Source organism: Gallus gallus, chromosome Z (assembly GCF_016699485.2).
Source record: "Gallus gallus isolate bGalGal1 chromosome Z, bGalGal1.mat.broiler.GRCg7b, whole genome shotgun sequence".
Lineage (NCBI taxonomy): Eukaryota > Metazoa > Chordata > Aves > Galliformes > Phasianidae > Gallus > Gallus gallus.
The window spans coordinates 67,255,487-67,275,832 of record NC_052572.1 but is presented as its reverse complement, the minus strand read 5'-3'; the positions used below and the strand labels follow the sequence as shown (position 1 = coordinate 67,275,832).

Sequence of the window (20,346 nt, the reverse complement as noted above, 5' to 3'; positions counted from 1 at the left end):
TTACATATTTCACTGAAATATGCATATCACAGTAATTCTCTTCTCTCCAAATACTTCTGGAGAGATTTCTTGCATGACGCAGACACCTTGTTTAGCAAATAGCATTTCTTTGAGTCATGTGGGACTGGCCATGTTCTTCAAGTTGCTACATGCAATTGAGTCTGCTTTCATCTTCCTTCCACACAGTTGGGTTCTGTATGTAAATGGAAAAGAGAGAATCACAGACTGTCCTTCCGTGAATGATGGTAATTGGCATCACATTGCAGTCACATGGACATGCATGGATGGGGCATGGAGAGTGTACATTGATGGAAAGCTATCTGATGGAGGCAGCGGGCTCTCTGTTGGCTCAAAAATCCCTGGTATGCTTTGTTTGTGTTACCCCAGATCTGTTGCTTAATTTTTGTTTTTCTTCCAGAATTTTCTGTGCCTACAAAGAAATGATAATTTTGGTGCTTTAGTGTGTTTCCAACATGTAGGCAAGGATCTTCTTTGCTATTCTTGTTCATGAAGACTGTTCCTTCAGTCTTACTGAAGATCAAGTACACATTTCTGTGCTAAAGCAGTAGATAGCTTCTTTTGAGGATGGTACAGTTTAGTCCACAAAGGAGCCTATGTTCAGCAGCTTTTGGAATGGCTTTGAGAGAATATGTTTCTCACTCAAGAACCTTAAGTAAACTGACATTTCCTGTAGAAATGTGTGCTGAAAGTTCATCAGATTAGCCTTCTCCTGTTTGATACTCTTCAGTGTCTTCCTAAAGTTATGTTTGTACTTCATCCTATCAAGATGGATTTTGCTATTTCATTGTTTTCTGTGGTCAGTAGTCTTTCCAGTAATATCAGAAGACAGGAAAAGGAATAACTTCGGCATCAAATTGCTGTGAATGGCTTGACATTAAACTACTGCAAAGAGATTTGGTTTTGTTGGTTTTGCTAGTGTTTTCATGCCACTGCCTTCAGGATTTACGAACTTTTGAAAAACTCCCATACCAAAAGAAAAAAGAAGAAAAAAATAGAAAAAAAAAAAAAAAGCAGCATGTTAGTCTGTGCACATTGTGCTTTTTCATCTACTTTCCGATAACACTGAAGTTATCTCCAGAGGTAAGACCCAAAACTTGTAGGCTCCATTACTCTGCCCATGGTCTGCACACTCCTGTGGCTTACATAATGCACATCCATATAATCTATGTGAGACAATTTAATTTATGTGGCATGATGGAATGTTGATTCTCTTCTAATAATCTGTGTACTTCTCAGGGTTTGGATTCAAATTTAATCTAATTTTTCCTGAAGGCAGGAGGTGCAAGCTGGCTCTGTGAAATACACCCCTCCTGCTCAAAACTGTGTCTTTCATTGCACTGTAATATATCCCACAGTAAGTGCTGGCTAGAAACTGTGTCCTAGAGCCAACACTGTAAAAGTCCTAATAATATGGGGTAGCAAAATTTTGCTTTATTGTTCATTCTTCCTGTGGGGATTGCTGCTTTAAGATATTGTTTCCTGCCCCTGTTCTAATCTTCTCTGAGTTTAGGTGGCGGTGCACTTGTACTGGGACAAGAGCAAGATCAGAAAGGAGAGGGGTTCAATCCAGCTGAATCTTTTGTTGGCTCCATCAGTCAACTCAATATCTGGGACCGTGTCCTGTCTCCACAGCAGGTGAGACCTTACTGCAGTGTTTGGGAATAGTGATCTAAGCACAGGATGGATCTTTGAAAAGGCGTTCAAGGTTCTGGTCTCTGGTTCTGTCTTAGTGTAAGAAGCTTAGAGTAGCGAGTAGGGCAGCTTTAAGAATAGGTGGAGTAAAATCAACTCTAAAGCAACTTTGTATTTTGACTGAGCTTTTCTGTACTAACTTGCTTTGAAGGAGAAGCTGTTTACAAAAGCTAGCGACCTCTTAGCAGAGAGAGAAAACCCAGTGAAATTATATCAGGACTTGTTTTACCAGTTCCATTTCCCTCCTCCTGCTATATAAAGCCACATTAAAATTTCACATGGGAGGCATCATGATTTCAGTTAATGCATTAGACGCTGTGAAAAATCTTTGAGCTTTGTAGTCCCAGGAAAAGTCTAGATGATCAGTAGAACTGAATATTAGGCTGCATTTACTCAGGTACCAAAATACAGATTTGGCACTAAACTTCCACAGAGTTAAAAAATCACAGTGGATCAGAAGATGTCTCCAAGGGCAGTGATCTCACAACCTCTCAAAGGAGCAAGTTTCAGTGCTTGGTTATCCACAAAGTGAATATTTTTTATTGAAGCCCAACTGCAACCTCGCTATTCTTCAGTTTGTAGCTGCTCTTTCACTGTGGTATGTTAAGTACTGATGCATGGGAATAATTGCTCTCTTGGTTTTCTTGCTGTTGCCCTGTTCACACAACAGGGATACTGTTATCTCCTTTATTGCCAGACAGTAGTATTTCGTACCTGAAGGTCAGACAGAAATTATGAATTACTTGGTAACACTTGAGTATCAAAGACTAAGTTCAAAGTCAGAGGCACTTTGTGGAGAAAGGGGCTCTTTTTCTGATATAATCTTAACAGTTGTACCATTATTTGGTGGTTTATCACTCTGTTCTGTCCATAATCCAAAATAATGAAATGAGCAGGAAATAGAAAAGAAGTAAAGCCAAACCTTTGCTTCCAGAATCCAAATGTCATCACTGTTTCTTTGTCCTTTTCTTTACTGCTTTTGCTTTCTGCTGGGTTCAGAACTAATCTGTTACTATTCTTGACCTTTGAGATCTCCATGTAATCCACTGCCAAGTCAAATCTTCAAAGTTTTTTGCACTAGCAGTTAGGAAGCTAATGAGTGTATGTGTGATTATACAAGACACACTGGTGAAGAGTTTAAGTGGGATTTTCTGACTCTTTCTCAGTGTTCACCTCTCTTTAATGCTATTGACAGGCTGAGTAAAATTCAAATTTACTTCAAATGCAGTATAACTATAGTGAAGAAGAAGGTCCTGCCTGTCATTTGTAGTATCTGTATTACTTATCTGAAAAGATGTGAAACCTGACAGGGAACTAAGCCAGATAAGCTTCCTTTAAAGTTTTTACCTCATTTATTATAAAGCTGGTGATAACTAGATCACTATCTCAGCTATTACTAGTTATGTACTAGCCAGCTAGAGCTACTCAGTAAGTCTTACCATCCTATTCTTTGCCATATACGATAAAGTGGGGTGACATGGATATGTTGTACTGTGAATAACAGAAAGGCTAAATCTGTTCTTTAAGATTTTTCTCTGTATGCCTTAGTTGCCTATCTGCATGCACATTTATTTCACATAGACTCATTCTTTTGTTGCTGAATAGCAGCAGAAATCGCTCCATATATCTTCATATGACTGAGATCCCTTCCTTCCCAACATTCTCCTCCATATGACTTTGAAGGGCTGATCCCACATCTGTTTGGTCCACACTGGAAAAATCTCCCTGCAAATTCCTGGCAGATGCTTTGCAGCCCTTGTCCTTAGCTGTTTCCATCAGCGCAGACTGTTGAAGTGAGGTATTTGAAATGGGCTCTGTACAGATACTGCAGATAACAGTCTTCTCCAGCTCTAGACTCTGACCAGTCTAACTGGAGTTCAGGGCAGGAGTAACGTGAGAAAAATTCAGTATGATGTTCATGACACACCTTCCCTTCTCACAAAAACAAGCAGTGTAATACACTGCTTTTGGTAGTTCGTTTCATCCACTCGAGACTGGACAGAAGCCTGCAGGCCTTCTGACAAAGGCAGTTAATCCAGCCGCTCACCAGGAACTGGGCACACCTGAGGTTTCCAACAGCTGGCTGTGCCCCAAAGCTACACCACATGGGTTAGGTGGCAGTGCTGACATGTATCCAGGCCAATGGGCTGCTCATCTTTGCTCTTTTTAAATCATTTCTTCATGCTGCTAAAGAAAACATTTGTTTCTCTCTGACGGAGAATTACTGGAATAACCCACGAGCACAGCAGAGACAAGGAATAGGAAGTAGTCTCAGTAGCCTAATTACAGACATGTTCTCCTAATTGAATAATCATCTTTTCTCCACAGATCACTTCCCTCTTTAATATCTTAAAAGAACAGGAAATCATTCATTATCCTTCTACTGGATGTTTGACCTCCTCGGGGCTGGTATAGTTTTTTTCAGCAGTTCTGTGGCTTAGATTTTATTACTTCTGCCCCGGCAGGGAGAAAGGTAGCGGACAGTTGTGTGGCAATAATGCAACTTAATCCCAGTCACAGTCTGGAACTATCTTTCCTTTTTGCTCCTGGATTTATAGCGAGCAAAGGTAATGCAGAGTGAATTCAAAGCTCTTGTCTTTCAGTGGCATTTTTTTCAGGAATCATTTTTTATACTTGGCTTGTGTGACAAGTACTCCTTTAGGTATTACTTCTGCACGTGCCTATCTGCAGCTAGCTGGCTTGTAAGTATGGAATAACAATTCTTGTGCTAGGAGAGAGTAACATGATTCATTCAGTGATTTGTTCTAATATTGCATGCAGACATGGAAGATATTTCTTTCATAATATTCTTCTTTTACACGTTCCTTAAACAGCACCTAATCAACTGTTTTAAATTCATAGGTAAAATCTCTGGCTACATCCTGTCCAGAAGAACTCCAAAAAGGAAATGTGCTAGCCTGGCCAGATTTCCTGCCAGGAGTTGTGGGAAGAGTGAAGATAGATTACAAGAGTATATTTTGTGCTGGTTAGAACTTTATTTTCTAGAACCTTTTCTTCTGAACAATTTTGTAAGACTATTTTATGAGGTTAAATATGCTAGTTTGCAGCCTTTGTCCTACAAACTTTTGTCCTACAAATAAATTATTTTGATAACTTAACAGTTAGAACATTCAGTCCTTCATTCCTCAAATTCCACAGCTTTGTAACAAAAGTTCATTGGAATCTCTGACAGAGATTTATTACTTCCTGAATTGAGATGAGAAGGAGTGAAGATGGTGATTGGTCAGAAGGAGGTTTTCTGTCTTTTCTTATAAAAATAATTGGACGTTATTAAAATACCTTCTGTCTTCTCACCTCTTTTCCTACAGATTGTTTTCCTTGTGTTGCATTTTGATGATTCTCAAAACTATTTGAATCCAAGTAGGATGTAGCTTAGCATAACACTTCCCAAACTTTCTACTGGATAAACTTACACGGGATCAAGCAATCAGATAAGAGATGTATTCCTGTCAGCACATAGATATATCTCTTACTGTATGCATGCATTTTGTCCACAGATTGTCCATCTTTGCAAGGATCTGTACCACATCTGCGTGCCTCTTCATCTGATTTAAAGCCAGGGTCAAAAGTCAGCCTTTCCTGTGACCCAGGCTTCCAGATAGTGGGAAACTCTGTCCAGCACTGCCTTAACATGGGACAGTGGACGCGACCCTTTCCACGCTGTGAAAGTGAGTTGTCTCAGTGGGCTGGCAGGATAAGGAAACATAGACTTATCTTTGGGCCCTAATACTATTCATGGTCTCTTTATCCCTGTAACTATAATGTGGTTGAATCCATCCATGTTACAGCGTATACAAACATGCTTAAAGCTAAACTCAAGTTATACTGGGCAGGAAGTACACTGTGATCTGATTCTGACACTTTTTTAGTCAGGTTCTAATGACTGTGGCAGACATGAGTCCATTTGGATCAGCAAAATGATATTCTGAGATTTCCTTCTCCATAGCACCAGGAATGTGGGAGATGCACAGGAAATACTAGAGAGTCTGTGAGTTTCAAGTGTCACTGAGAATGTTTAGTTTGAAACTAAATCCTTTGTGTTAGTGTATTTTAGAGTAATTTATTTAAAGGCAACAAATACTTCTGCCAGGACTTGGAAGACACTTCTAGAAGTCACTTCTGGAATTTCTTCTAGGAAACTAGGCTGCATACATACTCTTCTCCTTTTCTTTTATCTGCTCTTCTGTGACTGCACATGTGACTGTAGTTGCATACGGTGGAGATGACCGTATTTCTCTTTTGGATAGAACAGTATAGCTCCAGAAGTAAGTTAATGCGTGATCTCATAACTAATCAGAGATTTGGTAATAAATCAGCTGGGATCTGGAGAGATATTTTTACTACACTCAAAGAGATGCTAAGGGTTATACGTCGGGAGTTCCAGTCTCACTGTGATCTCAGTTTAGCACTGTGACCTCACAGTAATCTGTTTGCTGATTTAGCACTGCTTAATTGCAGTAATATTGAGCTTGTACTTAAGTAAAGGGATATAACAGGAACCTCCATACAGGCTTAGTTTTCCTTTTCCCTAAAGCCCATTAAAGATCATTGATTATCAGGGGAACTGTGACAAAAAGACATCTACTGAGATCTTAGTCACAGATTTCTCCTCCAAAGCTAGCAGAATGTCAGGATCTGGAAAGTCTCTGATTGACAAGTGCCCACAAAGTAAGACCCTTCTTTGCCCTTCCTTGCCTGTAATCAATCAGCCACTTCAGAAAAATTCTGGGCCCTCCTGTGAATGGGTTTCCACAGTTGTTCCAGGGAAGAAATCTCTGGCAGTAGCTCGAATGTGAAACATGTCAATTTGTGTCTGCTGTGCTAATATCTGTCCCTTTTTTTCACACACACTGCAGGAATCAGCTGTGGAGTACCTCCACCTTTAGAGAATGGCGGCTATGCTGCTGAGGACTTTTTTGCTGGCAGCACCATTACCTATCAGTGCAACAGTGGCTACTATTTGCTGGGTGACTTTGAGATGTTCTGCAGGGACAATGGGAGCTGGAGCAGCATTTCACCATCATGCCTGGGTGAGACATGCCATACATACGGCTGCATGGACTGGCCATCTTGTACTTCTGTGCTCTTGGGTTTGGGTGCAATTTCATTCTGAAATTGTGAAAGCTAGGCAGTATCTCAGAAATCACATTCCAAAATACTCACATTTTTGAAATCCTGTGCTCAGCATTGTGTCAAGCCAGGACTCCAGTCTGGTACCTTTCTTTCTCAATCCTGTTACAAGTCCCAAACCCTATACTCCATACCTAATAAGTCTGCATTGCACTCCCAGCCTCTCTACTTTCACGTAGTCTTGGAATCCTTGCATTCTCTGCTTCTGAACTCTGCATTTCCCCACTGCTCAGCATGCCTGTCAGCAAGCAGCTGCAGCACTGAGTAGGCTGGGAGTGCAGTTATGGATGCAGCTCACATAGTTGCCATACCTTAACTTCCTTCCCTAGTCAGCTGGGTCTGATGTAGCAGATGTAGATTAAGGGACTGAAAGGTGAAAGACAAGCTCTCTGCTGTGTACAGAGGGCAAGACATGGCTTCTTGAAAGGCTGTGTCTCCAGCAGATCCCCTCTGGAATACACTGACAAGCTGTACTCAAATTGCTGCTGCTTCACTCATGACTAATATGAGTTGCTGGGTAATAACCTGGCAACATTTATGTTTGATTTGACTGGTTATTTTGTCCAAACGTGCAGCTACAAAACTTTGGTGTGGTTTTTTTTTTTTTTCAGTCAAAATGAGCAAAAGTCAAGTGAACAGCCTTCTAGTTCTGCCAAAATTCTCTTTGGAGCAGGATCCATCTAGTCCTTTTGGACTCTAAGAACCTCCAAACAGACCAGCCAGTCTGTTGTTCCTCTCTTTAATCAAACACATTAACATGACCAGACTCAGAATAAATGTTGCACAGCTGTCCACATAGTTCAGTAGCTCTGCACTAGGGAGAATGATTTGGGAAAGGAAATTCCCTGTGCTTCACCTTTTAGATCGTCTTCTCTTTGCTAGAGAAGGAAAGTGAAAACAGTAACAATTAAATTAAAACCCTGGTCCATCCTTTACCTTTCTTACTCACTCTCAAGGCAGGCACAAACAAAGACTGACACATATGACATACACCTATGCCCTAGGGTATTTTTCTATGTTACAGATGACTCAGTGTCCTTCCAGTCTTCCTTGTCTTAAAAGAAACTACATGAGGAGCAGTCATTCAAGTTCTGCTGTGGTAGTATTTTGCATTCTCCTGATGCTTGTGTAACTGGCAACAGCTGTGATTTTACTGAACCATTTTCGTCCTGTATTTCTGAGAAACTCTCTTCCTTTTCATAGCATTGTTGGGATCTTTCATGCTGGCCAGACTCCTTCAGCAGTGATGACTTAACTCTGATTCACTGATTCAGAAGGTCTTGTTTTTTTATCTGTATTGGTTTTTCTTGCCTCAAAGTGGGCAAAGATCAGCATTTATCCTGTAGAAGGATTTTGAAATGAAGAATTGTTCTATCTCGTAGTGCTCTGGCTCATAGGAGGAATAATCTCTGTCACCACTGTTTTTCAATGAGATATTTTGAAATTAGTCTCTTGCAATTTATGACCTATTGTTTTACCGAGAACACTTCTGTTCAGTCAGGATTTGAAATCTCATATGAAGTACTTTGGGCTGAGGGTTTTTTTACTGTGCAGTACCAAGTGACATGTAGCATAAATTATCAGTTGCATTTCTAGGCACTGTTATCATGTAAATAGTTAATTATAATAACCGATGTATTTTGAACTCATTTTAACTTTGCTGTAAGCTGCAGACACTTCTCATTCCTGGTCTAATATAAGTCTCTTCAGCAAAGATGGGTCTTTTCTGATGTTTTATAGTTCAAAATGTTTCCCCCGTTGACTAAGTGTTCCTGTCTTAACATTTGGGAAGTTTGAGGTGTAAAGGATTTCTAAGTGAGTGTTTCATGCAAAAGCGATCCCTTTTAGTATCTGTCCAAACTAGTAGACAACAACACATGAGTTACACTGAATGTTCTTTCACTGCTTTGAAACAAAATACATTTGTGAAAGCATTGATTGAAGATGAACAGGAATTTTTCTTCAGTTTTCTCACATTTTACAATATTTTATAGTAAGTTACCTGGAAAACGTAAATACGAATTTTAAAATTAAATCTTTTTGCTGAAGCATCAAAACTGTGACTGAAGTAAGCAATTTTTAATTATGCTAATTAAAGCAACTCCTTTTGACAGTGAAACAGAAATTTGAAGCAAATGTGTATTACAAATATCATCCTAAAGACATCTTTATTATGTTTCTTTTTCTGTAGATGTTGATGAATGTGCTGTTGGATCAGATTGTGATGAGCATGCATCCTGTCTCAATACAAACGGATCCTATGTTTGCACCTGCATTCCACCTTACACAGGAGATGGTAAAAAATGCACAGGTATGGAAAAGAAAAACATTATGCTAGCCTTCCAAAATTCTCTATAGGCCACTGTCTTCAGCTGTGGAAGACAGCTGCCAATAATTGATTGTAGGGAGGTACAAGAGAAGCCTGCTCTCTGCATCTAATCACTTTGGCCTGAATAAGGCTGTGATTAAGTGTCTCCATTATTGACAAAATTGTCATTTGTGTTACAAGACACATGCCCTCTTGCACATCCAGCTCATATGCTGGGGATGGCAGTGTGTGCCAATTTTTTTGGATTGGAGCTGTGTAATAAAGAAATATTTGCATTTAGGCATTTGAATAGGGGTTGAGTTGCCTATGGAAACATTAAGCAAGGTGGCTTTGAATAAAGATGACAACACAGTGGCATAGGTTGGAATAAAAGGTGACTGATCTGATTTCAAGTTGAGGACTGGACACACAGGAGTGAGCTTTCTGTCATGGAGGGATAAATGACTGCTAGATTTATTTGATTCTGACAATGAATGCAAACAGCCAGAGTGCTTACACTCAGAGTGCTTTATCAAGATTAGCTTACTTGCATGAGCCTTCAGTTTCTGTCACTTAACAGAGAGAAGAGAGAAAAGCCAGCAAGCTTGGAATTGGCTTGTGGGTGTTTTCCATGTGTTCTGCTTTCTCACCTTTAGAAAATTACCATGAATATCTCCTAAAACTTTTCATTAAACCTCATACTTCGTGATGTCATTAATAGTTTTCTTTCTTCTTCCTCAGAACCAGTGAAGTGCCGAAATCCGGGAAATCCAGCAAATGGCCATATGTATGGGGATACATACAGTGTTGGCAGTCAAGTAACTTTTTCTTGTGAAAAAGGTTTTCAGCTGACCGGAGTGACTAAACTTACATGCATGGAGTCTGGAGAGTGGAGCCACTCAATACCATATTGTGAAGGTGTAGTTCATGGGGCAAATGCTGATCGTAATGTGCATCATTGTAGAGATGAAAGGGGGAAGAGTCGTAGTTTAGAGACGTCAGAGACCGTGACAGCTAATGACATTTTTTTTCTAGCAGACTTGAATCACAAGATTGAAGTCTCTATTGTCTTAACAGATGTAAGCGCCAACTAAAGTTTTTCTGACAGTTTGCATATTCACAGTGGAATGCTTCTGCAGATTCTCCAAAGTATCAAAGGTGTAGGTTCATCTCATTACCTTCTTCTTAATGTAAGCTTTAAAAATGTCTTTCTTTTCCACCCAGCCTCCTGTTCTCAAGCAACTTGTGGGAAAATAATGTCTTAAAAAGTATTAACAGTGTCTCAGTGTAAGATGCAACAGGATGGTGCACATAGACATACATGGCACAGTTGTGAAAATTGTTTTAGAAAAACCAGGTGTTTTTCTAAAACCATTGTTTAGAAAAAATGAGGTGAGGCAACAGTGAAAGGAAGGGGTAGCAAAGAAAAAAAATAAAGATTTTGTCCTTAGGAGGAGGTGGACATGAAGTTGTGTTGATGGTAAAGTGTACGGTATGCGGAACAGTTCTAGCTACCTATTTCCAGTTAGTCAAATCATTCCGTAAGTTGAATACAAATAAAGAGCCTTGAGTGTCAGCTGCAGCTTATCCAAGAACTCAGTTTTTCCAGGGGGTTTATATCTTTTCAAACCTATTTAGTGAAAATAAATAAAATTATGTTTTTTTAATTTGTGTTGCATCAACTTCTCTTGTGATCCTGTCTTTTTAAAGCTATATCCTGTGGTCGTCCCATTATTCCAGAGAACAGTGCCATTTGGGGCTCAAATTTTACATACCGCAGTAAGGTGATATACAGGTAGGAATTTAACATTTGATATCTCATGTTAATAATCAATTGAGCATCTAGCAGCAAACCAGAAAGAGCATGTCAGAATTCAGAAAGTGTTGGAAATAAATGAAGAGGAGCAAGCTGGGGTTTAAGTAAATGAAAGATACTTGGTTATAACTGAGGCTGTTCACTAGCAAAGCTGAATGTTTACTTGCATACTAATTTTCTGTGCCCTGTAGAGAAAGTAAATGAGCAATGAAGGCAGGAAAGGGGTGGCCAATTAGAGGCCATAAACGTTCATAAAAGGCTCTGTGTTTGATAGCAACTCTTTTGTTTCTCATACAGGTGCAAAGATGGGTACAGCATAGTGGGTGAAAAGGAAATTATGTGCCTTGCTAATGGTGTTTGGAACCATCCTCCCCCCTCCTGTGAAATGGTGACATGCCCTATCCCACAGGATATTAGCAATGGAAAATACACACTCACTGGCACGACCTACCTTTCATCTGTGTCATACAGTTGTGATAATGGATACAGGTAAATGCTGGAACATTCCTGAGGCAAATTTCGGCAGCATGCTTCCAAATTTAAAAAATTGCTGGAAGATCTCCTTACGTCTGAAATAGACAGGGCTGGGATGATTGCTCAAAAAGTTAAAATGCTAAAAGAAAATTTAAGAAGTCTTCTTTAAATCTTGGAAGTAGCTCCTGCTTTTCATACTGAATTATGTCAAGATCGTTCAGATTCTGCCACACATGTATATGTATGCATGTATGCAACACTTTCACTTTACCATTGAGCTCAAATACATATCTTGAATATTGAATATACATCATTTACTCCTCAAAGGTCTGCAGCAGTTGTTTATGGTAGTCTTTTATTCTGTTTTACATTTGTAATCAAGCACATCGTAAACACATTTCTAATAAACTGCAATTACAAATGAATACAGTCATGTTGTATTCAAGGATATGGTGTTAACTGCGAGTTACTGCCTGTCCTTGATATTTGCTTGTATCTAGCAGATGTACTTTGACAAAAAAAATGGCCCCATGTGGACCTCTAGGTCTGATTATTTTTTTGCTTTTTCCTGCTGCAAGCATTCCCCTGTCCAGATGCAGGCAGGTATGTGAGGTATGCTCATCTGGTAAATGTTTAATCCATTCACTCAGTTTTCTGAACAAATACAGTGTTTACGTACCTGAGTGAATCAGGTCTCAGTCTAAGGTGTGGTTGCCAGTCTCAAGATAGGCAGAGTGTTGATGGTATACAACTCAGTCATCAGAGAAACATAGAATCATAGAATTCCAGAATAGCTTGGAAGGAACCTTAAAACCCACACAGCTCCAACCTCTCTGCCGTGGGAAGGGCTGCCACCTACCAGATCAGGCTGCCCAGGGTCCCATCCAACTTGGCCTTGAATGCCTCCAGGGATGAGGCACTCACAGCTTCTCTGGGCAGCACTGCCAGAGCCTCACCATTTTCTGAGTGAAAATTTCCACCTAAAATCTAACCTAAATCTCCTCTCTTTTAGTTTAAAAGCATTCTCTCCTGTCCCATCAGGAGATGGGACTATCAGACCATCTAAAAAATCAGTCTCCTCCTTGCTTATAAGCTCCTTTTAAGTACTGGGAGGCTGCAGTGAGGTATCTCCACAGTCCTCTCCTGAATGAACAAGCCCAGTTCCCTCTTTTCTTAGGAAAGGTGCTTTAAGCTTAAATAAATATTTAAACACCCCATGACCTTCTATTGCTCAAAAATGGTCATAACTGCAGCAGAATTTAGTGTGTGGGTGCAAAGTACATTGAGGTCCGAAATTAATTCCAACAGCTTTCTTGTCACAGCATTCTGAAAACCAGTTTTGTGATAGCATCAACATTGTATTTTCATGAATAGAAGGTGAGATTCTGAACTCTGCTGATGTCAGAGCCCACTTGGCTTTGCTGGGGCCAGGAAATAGAAAGAAAGCACCTCATGTTCTCTCTGTTCACACAGCCTGAAGCAGCAGCCTTAATAACGATTTTTGTGTCTTAGCCTTCAGGGACCTTCTGTACTTGTCTGCGCATCTTCAGGGAACTGGAACAGCACACCTCCAGCTTGCAGCATTGTCTCCTGTGGATCTCCTCCTGCCATCAAAGATGCGGTTATAGAAGGAAATAACTTTACTTTCGGAAACACGGTCTCTTACACGTGCAAGGAAGGGTATGTAGTTTAGTACTGCTGGACTAATATTCAGGACAAGTAAAACTGTTGCAGGCCATACAGCTTTGTCCTCTGCTGCTTCACAAGTCCTTTATAGGTGCTCATGAATTACTTTGTCACTGCTTCTGTCTTGCTTCCCTGGGAATTAAATATGATGGAGACCGTAGGCTGTCAGGTTAGTATGAGACACCAAATCATTTCCCAAGGCAGTCAGCTGCACGACAGCTGAATATACTTGGAAAAGAAGAATGGAGAGAATTCAGAGGGCAGGACAGATGAGTTTCTTGGAGCTACACCTAGTACTTCTCTGGTAAACTCAAGGCTGTGACCATAAAGAACTCACCATGTCTCATCACACTTACAAGAGTGCTGTTTTGTTTTGAGAAGTAACACAGGCGTTCTGGTGTTTTAAACTCTGGTTACTTAAAACTTTACTTGTTTATTGAGGTGTATTATTTTCTTTGATTTTCATCTGTGCAACGTAGGGACTTTTCAGAACAAATTTCATGGCTCCATTTTGATGGTCAAGCATGAATGTAATGCTGGCCTGAGATAGTGGAAGAAGCTATGCACATGCATATCTTTACAGCTCTTAAGAGGTCCCTCTGAACTTTTTGAAACTGATCTGTCCAAAAGACAGAGCATGTATGAAGAGCTTTCACAAGGTCAGACTTGGAGGATTTTGTGCTTCTTGTTGATGACAGAAAGGTAGATTAATACACCAGCATGCTGTTTTTAAACTAGCTTTGCAATATTATTTGTAACAACATTGAAATAAATCTTTCTTACTCTTTTTTTTATTACATTAAGATTCAAAAAGCTGCTTCTTTTTTGTTTGCAAGTATTTCTAATGGGATAGGAGCATTTAAGGAGGGTCACTGCTAACTACGTGGCAATGAATAGAATCAATAATAATAAACATTAGCACATAATAGGCACTTCTTCTGAAAACATACCCTACAAAGAAGGCAAAGCACTTTCACAGAAGTTGCTATCAAAATCTGAACAACTGGTTTCCAGCCTGCAGCTGGAAAAAGTTACTGGGACCCTTCCAATAGGTACTGTTTACTTGTTTTTTGTAAGTGACACCACAGAGAATTTAAAACCGAGCAAAGAGATGAACACAGATGACATGTTTCATATTTAAGCAGCAGGAGTTTGAGCGGATTGATGAGCAGTATGGAGTAATGCCTGTTACTCCATCCTAGATACAGAGTAAAGAAATGTAACTGCACAAAGAGTAATCATACTGTAGAACTTCATTGTAAAATATAATATTAAAAATATTTGCTTTTATATTGTTTTTTTTTTTACAGTGGAGTTTTAAGATTTTACAAAATCATTACATGCAACACCTTTTCTAGATAGACTGCTAAGAAGCTTCTCATTGTTTGCAAGTGTGAAAATAGATTGATGCAGCTAATACAGGAAACCAGAAGACTTTTTCTGAGCTTTTCATCTCCTTCTCCCTTCCGTCCTGCTAAATGAGAATAACTTCTGGGTGGGATAGTTTCTTTGAGGAGTGGATAGGATGTCCCAGCACGGTATTTGTTCATTTGCAGTAGAAAAGTTTCGGTCAAAATGGAAGTTTAGGAATAGTAATCAGACAGACAGATCGGAGAGTTGTATTCTGCTCAAGGTGTTTTACCATATGTGTTATTGTGACATCTCATCCATAGAGTAGTTTGGCTTTGAGGTCTTTCATTTGAAATTGGTGGTAGCTGTTGTAAAGGATCCTATTTGTCTTCTGGAGTGCTAACAAACTATTATCTGTGGGGGCTTAAGAAACTGGGTGGTATTTGACAGTGTTTTATTGACTTCCTATATGGTTTCTTATCCACAGTTACACATTAGTTGGCCCTGCAACCATAGAGTGCTTAGCTAGTGGTGAGTGGAGTGTGAGCCACCAGCAGTGCCTGGCAGTGTCCTGTGATGAACCACCCCATGTGGAAAATGCATCACCAGAGAATGGCCACCGCCTTTATGGCGATATAGCTTATTACTTCTGCTCAGATGGCTACAGCCTGGCCGATAACTCTCAGCTGCTTTGCAATGCGGAAGGGAAGTGGGTGCCTCCAGAGGGCAAGAAGATGCCTTACTGCGTAGCTGATTTCTGTGAAAAGCCATCCACTGTCTCATACAGCATCCTGGAGTCCATCAGTAAAGCCAGGTTTCCAGCTGGCTCCATCGTGAGCTTCAAGTGCATGGAAGGCTTTGTTCTGAATACTTCGGCCAAGATAGAGTGCCTTCGAGGAGGCATCTGGAATCCTTCTCCTTTGAGCATTCAGTGCATTCCAGTTCGCTGTGGAGAACCTCCCAACATTAGCAATGGCTATGCCAGTGGGACCAACTACAGCTTTGGAGCAGTGGTAGCCTACAGCTGCAACAAGGGGTTCTACATCAAGGGGGAAAAGAAGCGTACCTGTGAAGCCACTGGCAGCTGGAGTGGTAATTTGCCCACATGCCACCCAGTGTCCTGTGGAGAACCTCCCCAACTTGAGAATGGCTTTATTAAGGTAAAAAAATTGAGTTTTTTTCTCATCTGCCTAATAGCGTAGCAAATTTCATACATCTTCATAACTGATGCTATTTCCTTGCTGAGGTCAGAAGTTGTCCTTTCCCTATCAAATTACTTTGCAACAATGCCTAAGGTTAAAAATCTCCTTGTGGAAGCCCAAAGTTGTAGCACCTGTTTAATCTGTGTTGTGCTAAGGGTAATACTGTGGTAAGGAAGATCAGAAACATTACTGTAAAATTTAGCTTTGAATTTCTTTAGCAGTGTTCGCCTGAACATTTACCCTCTTTACTTAAGTCTAGCCACTAGGGAGTGTACATTTGTTAAGAAATGGGTTTTTTTGCATTCCAATTCCTATATGAACTTCTAGCAGTAATAGCAACAATTTCTGTTTGGACGTCCACACATATACATCCTCTAGTTAATGCATATCATTTGGGAGTGTCTTCCTTAGGCAGGTTTACTCCTCTAGGTGTTCCTTCCCCAGGGGAAAGTTCTTTACCAGGAGAGTGGTGAGGTGCTGGAACGGGCTGCCCAGAGAGGTTGTAGATGCCCCGTCCCTGGAGGTGTTCAAGGCCAGGTTGGATGGGGCCCTGGGCAACCTGGTCTAGTAAATGGGGAGGTTGGTGGCCCTGCCCGGCAGGGGGTTGGAGATTCATGATCCTTGAGGTCCCTTCCAACCCAGGCCATTCTGTGATTCTGTGATTCTGTGATTAGGAGACATTTTTTAATATCTCAGCTCTGCAACTTTGATAGACTTCTCAGCTGCCTGCTGAAGACTCTGCAACTACACATGGGACACTTATAAAAGTCCCCTAGTAGTAGTACATCTGAAGACTCCAGTCTTGGATACACATGTGATCTAAAGAACTGTAGCTACAGTAGTCCATTTCCTGGCAGCTTCTCTCAACATATTTCTGTCTTTCAATTTATGTTTCTTTTGGTCTCACTGGTCAAAGACAGGAGAATGCAGAAGGAAATATCTTCTAGATTTACTCTCTAAACCTTAAATTTTCTCTTTTCTTTTTGATGGTGCTTTCACATTTCCTGACAGCAGAGTGCATCATTTGAGGAAAGACATGCTGCATCTGTAATTCATGTTTGTTTCTTTGCAGACAGCCTTGTCTGCTGTCTGGAATTCGGCTAAAAGCTAGATCAAGAGAACAAAAGTAATGCAATCAGACTCCCACTACCCCAGTCTTAGATTTTCATTTCAGATACGTCCCTGTGTTATCTATTTTTACAGGAAACAACTGGACACTTCTTTGAGAATCAGGCAAATTATCAGTGCGAGTCTGGCTACCATCTGGTTGGGAACTCAGTATTTATTTGCCAAGCCAATCGACAGTGGTACAGTGAATCACCTCCTCGCTGTGTTCCCCTCAGCTGTGGAAAACCACCACCCATTCAGCATGGATACTCCAGGGGAGAAACCTTTGATACAGGTTCCAAAGTTGAGTTTTTCTGTGAAGAGGGCTATGAGCTGATTGGAGATGTTTCTTGGACATGTCAGAAGTCTGGGAAATGGAACAAAAAGCAAAGCCCAAAGTGTATGCCAACAAAGTGTCCAGAACCACCCTTGGCGGAAAATCAGCTGGTCTTGAGGGAAGTGACTTATCAAGTTGGTGTTGTACAGTTTTCCTGCAAAGAAGGTTACGTCTTGCATGGCTCCTCTGTTCTGAAATGCCTGCCCTCTCAACAGTGGAATGATTCCTTTCCCTTCTGCAAAGTTGTACAGTGTCCTGCGCCTCCGTATGTCCCCTTCAGTGACACCTTGACTTCATCCCTTTATTTTGGTAGCACCGTGAAGTACATCTGCGTAGATGGGTTTTTACTGAAAGGCGAGCCTACTATCAGATGCCAGGCTGATGGCTCATGGAGCTTGCCATTGCCAGAGTGCATTCCTGTGGAGTGCCCCCAGCCAGAAGAAATTCAGAATGGCATTGTTGATGTGCAGGGCCTCACCTTCCTCAGCACAGCCCTCTATACATGTAAACCAGGTTTTGAACTGGTAGGGAACACAACTATTCTCTGTGGAGAAGATGGCCAGTGGCTTGGAGGAAGACCAGTTTGCAAACCTATTGAATGCCCACGGCCCAAGAAGATCCTCAATGGCAGATACTCATTCACAAACTTCCATTATGGGCAGACAGTTAAGTATTCCTGTGACAGAGGTTTCCAGCTCCAAGGAGAGGAAACACTAAGCTGTCTAGAGACAGGAGAGTGGAGTACAGATGCTCCTTCCTGCAAAGCCATAAATTGCCAGCCCCCTCAGCCCATTGAGAATGGTTTTGTGGAGGGTGCAGATTATAGCTACGGGGCCATGGTTATTTACAGCTGTGTGCCAGGCTTCCAGTTGTCTGGCCTTGCCATGCAGACCTGTGAAGAATCAGGCTGGTCCAGCTCCACTCCTACATGCCTCCCAACAGACTGTGGCCTGCCTCCTCACATTGACTTCGGGGAGTACATGCAGGTTAGACACTGGGAAAAGCATTCCAACAAGGAGAGCGTGACAGAGAGTCCCTCCCTTTCACGTACATTGCTGGGTGACAATTTGAAGAACTTGAAAAGTTCTTCAAAGGAGAACAGTGCAATGCAGCTAACCACTTTCTTATTTGGAACTATCATTCTATACACATGTTACTCTGGCTATGAGCTCTTGGGAAACCCTGTTCTAGCTTGCCAAGAAGATGGGGCCTGGAATGGCACTGCCCCCTCCTGCATTTCAATAGAGTGCACCTTGCTGTCACCACCAGATAATGGGTTTTTACATTTTACTGAGAACACTCCTGGTAGCATGGTGCAGTATACCTGTAAGCCGGGATTCACACTTATTGGCTCTGACACACGACTGTGTTTACCAAATCGGCAGTGGAGTGACACTGCTCCACACTGCAAAGCGATAACATGCAGCTCACCTACACAGCTTATGAATGGGAAAGTAAGAGGGGAAAACTACACTTACGGGAGTGTTGTCTACTATGAATGTGATCCTGGCTACCAGTTAAATGGCCCCACAGAGAGGAGATGTCTAGAGAACCAGAAGTGGGATGGTAGTGAACCAATTTGCATTCCTGTTTCCTGCAGCCCACCACTAGTTTTGGAGAATGGTCAGGTGGCTGGGGAGGAATACACATTCCAGAAGCGTATAGAGTATAGCTGCAATGAAGGTTTTGTGTTAGATGGGGACAGGAGTAGAGTCTGCCTTACAAATGGAAGCTGGAGTGGAATTACTCCAGTTTGCAAAGCTGTGACCTGCCCTGTGCCACCGCCTCTTCCCAACGGGAGAATGAGTGGCTCAGATTTTGGATTTAGGAAAGAAGTGCAGTATCACTGCAATGAAGGATATAATCTGCAAGGAGTGTCCACACTTACCTGTCAAAGTGATGGTAACTGGGATTCAGAAGCTCCACGCTGTGAGCCGGTCATTTGTGGACCTCCTGAAGACATCTCCCATGGCTTTCTGAATGGCTCGGACTTCACCTACGGGGAATATGCACAGTATGTGTGCTTTCCGGGCTATGAACTGCATGGTAATCCTCTACGGCAGTGCTTGTCCAATGGCTCCTGGAGTGGAAGCCTTCCATCCTGCCTCCTCTGTGAGTGTCCTGCCCCACAGGTTCAGAATGGGGTCGTTCTTGGTGAAGATTTTAGCTGTGGGAAAAGTGCCCAGTTTCAATGCCTGGAGGGCTTTAAACTGCTAGGGCCTTCTGAAATCACCTGTGAGACAGCTGGCAAGTGGAGTGCTGGGTTTCCTCGCTGCGGGCAGATTTCCTGTGGCTCCCCACCCATCATCCCCAACACATTCATCAATGGGAGCAGCTCTGCAGATGAGAATACTGTCATATATACCTGCCTGACAGGTTTTGTCATGCGGGGGAGTCCAGAACTAACTTGTGTGGAGACAGGTGTCTGGAAAAAGCCATATCCAAGCTGTGAACTGCTAAGCTGTGGCCCACCACCTTCTGTCCCAAATGCAGAGGTTCTTGGGAGCACTCATACCTATGGGAGCAAGGTCCAGTACAGGTAAGAATACTGTTGCCGTGATATTTCTGTAAAACCATTCTGTTAAGGAATTAAAATGGAAAGCTTATGCACACTCAGTTAGTCTTAAGTTTTTAGAAGACCTGGAAGAAAATGTATGCTTTATCATTGTATAAATAGACAAAGTCCACATCCCCACGCACATGCAAAATATTATTTGGACCACTGAGAAAACTCCAGCAGGGTATTTCAGCAAGTTATTTCTTCCACCACCTTTGGATTCTTTTTCCTCTGCCTTCCTCCTCTCCTCTGAAACAATGCTCTGCAGATGGAGCTTTTCTTAGCAGGTTGCAAGAACAGTCAGCAAGACACAGAATTATTTTCCCCTCTTGGCACCCCGTTTACTAATTCTTCCAGCTTCAGTTTCATGTTGGAACAATACAGAGAGGCTTATCCCCTGTAGTCTCATCTAATGCATTGCAACACTGTGCTGTCAATAAGTGCTGTTGATGCACACTCTTTTTCACACAGAAGAAGGAGAGATTTCTGTTAGTTTATTGGAATGTGCACACTGTAAATCTCATTCTCCAAGAAGAATTTCATCAAGTCGCAGTTGGACTTGATGATCTTTAAGGTCTTTTCCAACCTGAGCAATTCTGTGATTCTATAATTCCTTGGCAGAAAGGGATATGTTGTTTTGGAAGT

The 20,346-nt window shown here is 41.4% G+C and overlaps 1 protein-coding gene across 1 annotated transcript in view; it reads left to right on the top strand.

The window, feature by feature from the left end:
- Positions 1 to 20,346, top strand: part of CR1 (complement C3b/C4b receptor 1 (Knops blood group)) — a 125,456-nt gene that overhangs the window by 79,931 nt on the left and 25,179 nt on the right. Inside the window, exons 27-38 of the mRNA XM_015280699.4 lie at positions 187 to 362; positions 1,532 to 1,656; positions 4,576 to 4,699; positions 5,232 to 5,402; positions 6,591 to 6,764; positions 9,056 to 9,175; positions 9,914 to 10,090; positions 10,883 to 10,967; positions 11,286 to 11,477; positions 12,975 to 13,142; positions 14,986 to 15,658; positions 16,904 to 19,683. Of these exons, the coding sequence (XP_015136185.2) occupies positions 187 to 362; positions 1,532 to 1,656; positions 4,576 to 4,699; positions 5,232 to 5,402; positions 6,591 to 6,764; positions 9,056 to 9,175; positions 9,914 to 10,090; positions 10,883 to 10,967; positions 11,286 to 11,477; positions 12,975 to 13,142; positions 14,986 to 15,658; positions 16,904 to 19,683 (4,965 nt within the window). The remainder of the gene's footprint in view (positions 1 to 186; positions 363 to 1,531; positions 1,657 to 4,575; positions 4,700 to 5,231; positions 5,403 to 6,590; positions 6,765 to 9,055; positions 9,176 to 9,913; positions 10,091 to 10,882; positions 10,968 to 11,285; positions 11,478 to 12,974; positions 13,143 to 14,985; positions 15,659 to 16,903; positions 19,684 to 20,346) is intronic.